General features: G+C 38.4%; 1 protein-coding gene across 1 annotated transcript in view; it reads right to left on the bottom strand.

Annotated features, from left to right (window-relative positions):
• Positions 1-5,046, bottom strand: part of TTC23 (tetratricopeptide repeat domain 23) — a 123,547-nt gene extending 118,501 nt beyond the window's left edge. The window contains exon 1 of the mRNA XM_007959949.1: positions 4,870-5,046. Coding sequence (XP_007958140.1) covers positions 4,870-5,046 — 177 coding nt within the window. The remainder of the gene's footprint in view (positions 1-4,869) is intronic.
• Positions 5,047-7,107: the final 2,061 nt, after the last annotated feature.

The raw sequence follows: 7,107 nt of genomic DNA, 5'->3' as shown, positions 1-7,107 counted from the left end.
GTCCTTCCTTGTCTTGTATGGTGGTTTTTGTCTTAAAGTCAATTTGATCAGAAATTAATATTGTCACTCCTGCTCTTTTACAGTTGCCATTTGCTTGATGTATCTTTTTCCAACCTTTGATATTTAGTCTATTTTTGTCTTTGTCTCTAAGGTATGTCTCTTTTAAACAGCATATTGATGGGTCTTATTTTCTTATCCAATCTGCAACTCTGTCTCTTGAGTGGTGCATTTAATCCATTAACATTCAGGGTAATTATTGACAAGTATGAATTGGTTGCTATCATTTTGTTATGTGTTTTTTCATGGTGTCCCTGGTTTCTTTGTTCCATATTAATTTCGGTGCTGAGCTCATTATGTTTATGAGTTGTGTTATCATTTCCTTTGTTGTTGTTGTTTTAGTATTTGCTGAATATTTGTGCTGTCCTCTTTTTTATTGTGATGTGAAGGTTTATCATTTTTATTTGAGGTTACCCTGTGATTTATACTTTTCTCCCTGAGATTAGAACAGTCTATTCTATCTTGCAACTCTCTTGACTTCCTCACCATTTAGAAGTTCTGTAACCATACAGTATTTTCCCTCTTTTCGGTTTGTAGTTATCCTCACTTGCCAATTGATGTCTCTGGTTCCCTGTTTACAATCTTGTAAGCTTATTTTATTTTGGTTATGTCCATAGCTGTGGTTTTTGGGTTATGTCATCTTGTGTATTAATGGTCGGTTTTTGTTTGCTATTTTTGTTTCTCTGTTCAAAGGACTCCCTTTAGCATCTCCTGTAAGGTTGGTCTGGTTTTAACAAATTCCTTTATTTTCTGCTTATCTGGAAATCTCCTAATTTCACCATCATATTTGAGGGACAATTTTGCCAGGTATATAATTTTTGGTTGAAAATTTTTCTCTTTCAGGGTTTTATATACAATATCCCATTTCCTTCTCGCTTGCATGGTTTCAGCTGAGAAATCAGAGCTTATTCTTACTGATTGTTCTTTGTAAGCAACTTTTTGTTTTTCCTGTACTGCTTTCAGGATTCTTTCTTTGTCTTTGGTTTTGATGAGTTTGATGATGATGTGTCTTGGTGATTTTCTTTTGTGATCTATTCTGTTTGGGGTTCGTTGGACTTCCTGAATGGATATATTCTCATCTTTCTTCATATCAGGGAAGTTCTCCTCCAATAAATCTTCGACATTTTTCTCAGTGGTTTTATTTTTCTCTTCCTGTTCTGGAATTCCAGTGTCACGTAGGTTATTCCTTTTGATGATATCCCACATGAACCTTAGGCTTTCTTCATTTTGTTTTGATCTTTTTTCTGATTGATCCTTTTCCAAAGAAGTATTCAGGTATTTGTCTTCAATTTCATTAATTCTGTCTTAGAATTGTATCAATTCTACTCCTTTGCCTTTTCAATGTCTTATCTATTTCTGACAATTTAGTATTGATCTTCTGAATTTCTATCTGTAGATTTTGAATCATTTCTAATTTTTCATTCATTTTGTCATTTTGTTCTTGCATTTTATTCCAAAATTATTCTAAGTTTTTTTCTGTGTTTTCCTTGCTCTGTCTCTCAATACTTTGAAGATACCCAAATATAATTCTTTGGAATTCCTTATCAGAGAGTTCCAAATGCTGCTGCTTCCTCAGGGATGTGTTCTGGGTCTGTATCCTGCTCCTTTGTTTCTACCACTTTATCTTGCTTCTTTGTGTGGACTGTGATGGTCTATTGTCTCCGAGAGATGCTGGCGTTATTGTATTTAGATCTGTTAACTCTTTGTGAAGGGCAGCCAAGGGTGAGTCAGGCTCTTCTTGGTGGTTGTTTATCATTGGCCTGTTGGTGGAGAAGGAAGTGGTGGCTCTCACTCAGTAAGTGAAGCTGCAGGAGGTATGGGTGTAGTTGTGTCGTATGGGGACTATTGTTGTCTTCCACTCAGTTAGACAAAAATAACAATTAAATAACCACCAAAAAAGTAATTAAAAGCAAATGGGCAAAAAATACACTGTGGAATCACACAGGAACAGTAACTAAGAAAAGAAAAAGGGAAAAAGAATAATAATTAAAAAAAAAAACCATAACCCTGCAATATCTGGGGAGACGGCAATAAGAGAGAAGAGGTAGAGAAGGAGAAAAATGAAGAAAAAAATAGGAAAAATGCAAAAAGAAAGACAAGGAATAGGGTTAACCATAAGAAAGAAAAAAAGATTACAACCAGGAACAGGAAAAAGGAAAAAAGCTGAAAACTAGAACTTGGGAGGGGAAGAATAAAGAATAAAAGTAAAAAAGACAAAAGTAATAATAGTTTTAAAACAGACAAAAACAAACTAACTAAAAAATAGAGAAAAGGAAAAAAAAAAAAAAAAAATCAGGGCACGTCACCCAGGCTCCGTCCAAGCACACAGACTGGGATGGAATTTTTGCCAGGCCAGAAAGTGGGTGGGAGTGAGGTATGGCTGCACCTCCATTCACCAAGTGGGTGTGGGGTATAAGAGTAACAAGGGGAATGTTGCACCTTTCTAGTCATCCGGGTCCAGAATATCCTTGGGGTTCCTGGCAAGTGGAGCCTGTTCCTAAATCCCTGGAATCTGGGAGAATGCTATCACTTCAAATATCCAAAATGGTCAAGTTACTTGTAAACATTCAAAATGGCTGCACCCTCCGGACAGACAAAAGTCCACAGTTCAGCCCGCTTTCCTCTTTGCAGCATCCCCTTTTTATTCCCCAGCCAACAGGGCAGTCCTTTGTGCAGTTCCTAGCTAGCAGGGCCTATTGTTAGGTTAATTCTTAAGTCCTACCACCACTCGGCAATATCTAAGCTGTCTGTGCCATCAGGATCGCTGCCAGAACTTTCTCTTCGCCTTCTCTGTTTATTCCCCAGCCACCAGAGCAGTCTTCCATGCCGTCCCTGGCCAGCAGCACTGATTTTTAGGCTAATTGTTAGGTCCTACCAGCACTCGGGAATCTCTAAGCTGTCTGTGCTGTCAGGATCGCTGCCAGACTGCAGCTCCGTATGTCTCCTTTTTTGGAGTTTTCATGCAAATTCTTCTGCTAGTTGGAGTTTAGTCCACTTCTATATCTTTCCCTTCAAGGCTCAGGGGTCCACGATTATCTTCTGTATCTGTGTTAATTGGTTCCCCTTTTCTTTGTTGAAGAGGATCTGTGCATTCTTTCTGCCTATTCCGCCATCTTACCCAGGCCGCCCTCCAGATACATTTCAGTTCTCCATTCAAATACTTTTCTTAGCAGCCTATGATATTAAAACCAAACCCACTGCCATGGAGTTGATTCTAACTCATAGCAGCCTTCACTGGGTTTCCAAGGAGGTAAATCTTTACAGAAGTAGATTTGCCCCATCTTCCTCCTGTGGAGCACCTGGTGGGTTTGAACTGCCAGCCTTCTGGTTAGGATCCAAAATGCCTTACCCACTACCCACCAAAGCTCCTTCGTTCCACTGATTAGCACTGTTAAAATCCTTCCAAAAGATCTCAGCATCTCTACTGTCTCTGTCATAGTTCAGGCTCTTATAATTACTTACCAGGATTATTGCAACTATCCTCCAAACTGGACCTTCTACCTCCAGTTTTGCTCCCTTCTCATCCTTCTTCCAAATCTGCTCATACCACTGTCCTGCAGATAATCCTATGTTGGTCCCCCAACACTCTTAGGAGAAAATCTAAACTCTTTGCTGAGTGTTGAAAATTCTCTGGAACTCAGCTCCTGTCCAGTTTCATTTTCCTCCTGTTTCACTAATGCCTGTGCCTAGCTCTTGTAATTCTCCAAACACACTGGTCCATCTGCTTCCTCTGTCCAAAATACCTCTGCCCTGTTCTGGGCACTATTATCAATGCAGTCCAAGCAACTCCTCTCCGAAGAAGTGTGTGTTATTGCTGTCCCTCCACCACCTCCAGGCTCACTGTACCTCCATTTTGCTTCTGTATCACCCCAAACTTGCATCTGTCACAGAAGTTATCACAATGACTATAATTATCTGTCCAACTATCTTCCCAACCAAACTATGAGTACCTTGAAGGCAGGGGCTGGCCTTTCTGTCTTCCTTGTACCTGCTCAGCACTTGGCATATATTAGGCATACACTAGATATTGGTGAAATAAATGAATGAAGAACAGGGCCTGATACATAATAGGTAGTAGAGAACTGAATATTGAATGAGTGAGTGAATGAGTAAAACTTTTGAGGACAGAATGGGGAAGAAATATGCAAAGGACCAAAAGATAAAAAAATATAAGAATTATAAGCTCTGTGAGAGCAGAAGCTTCATCTGCTGTTTATGTTGTGTTCTAGAGCCTAGACCTGGCACATAGTAAAACCAAAAACCAAACCAGTTGCTATTGAGTCAATTCTGACTTGTGGCAACCCCATGTGTTGCAGAGTAAAACTGTGCTTCATAGGGTTTCCAAGATAGTGATCTTTCAGAAGCACAATGCAAGGCCTTTCTTCTTAGGAGCCTCTAGGTGAGTTTGAACCACCAACTTTTCAGTTAGTAGTCAAGTACTTAACCATCTGCAACATCTGTGGATTCCTGGTATATAATAAGAGCTCAATAAATATTTGTTGACTGATTGAAAATGACCATAGTAAGTCAAACCTACAACCAATCCATTTGGTATACACTTGCCAAAGATCGTGGTATACTTGTTTTTTCATTTGTGCATTCATTTAATAAATGCATACTGAATGTGTACAGTGCCAGCTGTTGGGTTTGGTACCTAGGGTACCAAACTTGTGGTATAATGAAAGGCACTCTCTGATATACTCTCTTGTATCAAACTCTTAAGATTAGGAATATAACCTAAAATGTGCTTGTCCTCTTGATCATATTTTATAACTCACTAGAATACAGGTACAGAAAAGAAAGGCTCCTTACGTGGTGACTGCTGGAATAAGACTTTGCTTTCTCTTCACAGAGCTGGAGTTTCTCTCGAGGAGGCTGGAACAGTGCTGTTTGAGGCAGCTTGTTTTGAATCCTTCTAGGCGGTATGCTGACAGCAGCAACAACTTCATCCAGGTGGCTGGATATGTGGGTTTCCTGTGATTCTTGCATATTTTTATATACATTGTCCTCTAATTTTTAGATAAAAAATTAAAGTTTCAATGATAATATCCACAGTTACTTTTAGAAATACACATTTTTTTTTTCCCCCTAGAAATTAAGCCTAGCTGGGAAAATCTCAATACTGTACCTGTGACTTCTAAATTAAAAAATAAATAAATAAATAAACCTCACTGGAGTCAATCCCGACTCACAGCAACCCCTCCTTGGGTTTCTGAGGTGCTATCTCTATGGAAGTAGATTGCCCACTCTTCCTTCTGAGGAGTAGCTGGTGGGTTTAAACTGCCAGGCTTCTGGTTAGCAGTCAAAGCCTTAGGCACTATGACACCAGAGCTCCCTCTTCTAAATTAGTGGCATTATATTTAAAAAGATCATGGTGGCTAGTATTGATTTCTTTATAAAACAGGCTAATTTAATTTCAACTAAATTGTATATTCTTGCGTATCGAGTTAATTCCAACTCAGAACAACCCTTTAGGACAAAGGAGAACCACCCAATTAGGTTTCCAAGGCTGTAAATCTTTATGGAAGCAGACAGCCTCATCTTTCTCCTATGTAGTGGCTGGTGAGTTCAAACCACCAACCTTTTGGTTAGCAGACAAATGCCTTAGCCACTGCATCACCAGAGGTTGTACAGTATATGGATGGCCAACAGAAATCAGCTGAGTCCAACTAACTCCAACAAGTCCAGATGAAATCAGTTGAACTCCAACTAACCCACAGATCCATGAGGAATAAAAACAAATAACTGTTAGACTCATTTCTGGCCTAGATAGAGTAAAAAGGACCACATTTATCTTCCTGCCTGAAATAACCAAAAAACAAACAAACTCATAAAATGAAAAACAAGAAAACCCAGAGACCAAAATTATGGAATAATGGTTTCCAAGGCACAGTGATTCCTATGATATTGTTGTTGTTGATACGGAGAATAAAAATAAGGTGAGACGTATGATTACCCAAGGTTATTGCTTTGAGATAGTTTCCAGGCTGGGGTGCAGGGAGGGGGAACCCAGAAGGAAAAAACTAAACTAACTGATTAGCAGGTACAGAGAGTCCAGGGAGACCAAGAAAACTGGAATTTGCAGGAGAATTACTGGAGAATTAAATTATATTATATTATAATTAATATAATATTATACATTATAATTTATATTATAATTTATAAATTGAATTATAATTATATTATAATGTAATTAAATTATATTACTGGAGAAAAGATAGCTGTACAGAGAGAGGATCCTACAGATTAGCAGAGGGACCCCTCCAGTATAGGAGAGAATACTGATAATCACGTGTGTGAAGACACATCCTGAACCTGGAGATAGAATCATCCGATAGGTATAAATGGAACAGCACCTGACGTTCATATAGGACTTGTGGTGCCTAACCCCACCAGCCAGACTAGAAAAACTCATAATTCTGGGGAAATCAGGTAGAATACTCAGAAGGGTTCTGTTTCAATACTGGGAATAATCAACCCTAGACTGAGCATTGCTTAGATCCACCTAATAAATCATAAAAACAAGATCTAAAAGGATCAAGTTAATTCCAAGTAACTGCATCAAACTGAACAAAACTCAAGGATGTTCACAGGGATACAAAATAGTCAACGTGTAACAAGGTCAAATTAATAATGTCTGGCATCTAATCAAAGATTGCCAAGCATGCGAAGAGGCAAGAAAAAAAATGACCCATCATGAGGAGAATAGTCAATCAGTCAATAGAAACTGACCCTGAAATGGCACAGGTTTTAAAATTAGCAGAGAAGGGCAATACATAATTATTACAGCTGTTTCCATATGCTTAAAAGGCTCAGTAGAGACATGAGGGGGAAAAAAAAGACCCAAATTGAACTTCCAGATATAACAATTACAATGTGTGAGATGAAAAATAAACTAAATGGGATTAATGGTAGATTAGATACTACAGGTGAAAAGAAGTGAATTTGAAGACAGTAATAGAAACTATCCAAAATGAAAATAACATCAGTGAGCTATGAAACAACCTCAAGTGGACTAATATATATGTAATTGGAGTTTCTAAATGAAAG

Source organism: Orycteropus afer, unplaced genomic scaffold (assembly GCF_000298275.1).
Source record: "Orycteropus afer afer isolate SDZICR_OR568_19922 unplaced genomic scaffold, OryAfe1.0 scaffold00019, whole genome shotgun sequence".
NCBI lineage: Eukaryota > Metazoa > Chordata > Mammalia > Tubulidentata > Orycteropodidae > Orycteropus > Orycteropus afer.
The sequence above is the reverse complement of the archived record's forward strand: the minus strand, read 5'-3'. Positions and strand labels throughout refer to the sequence as shown.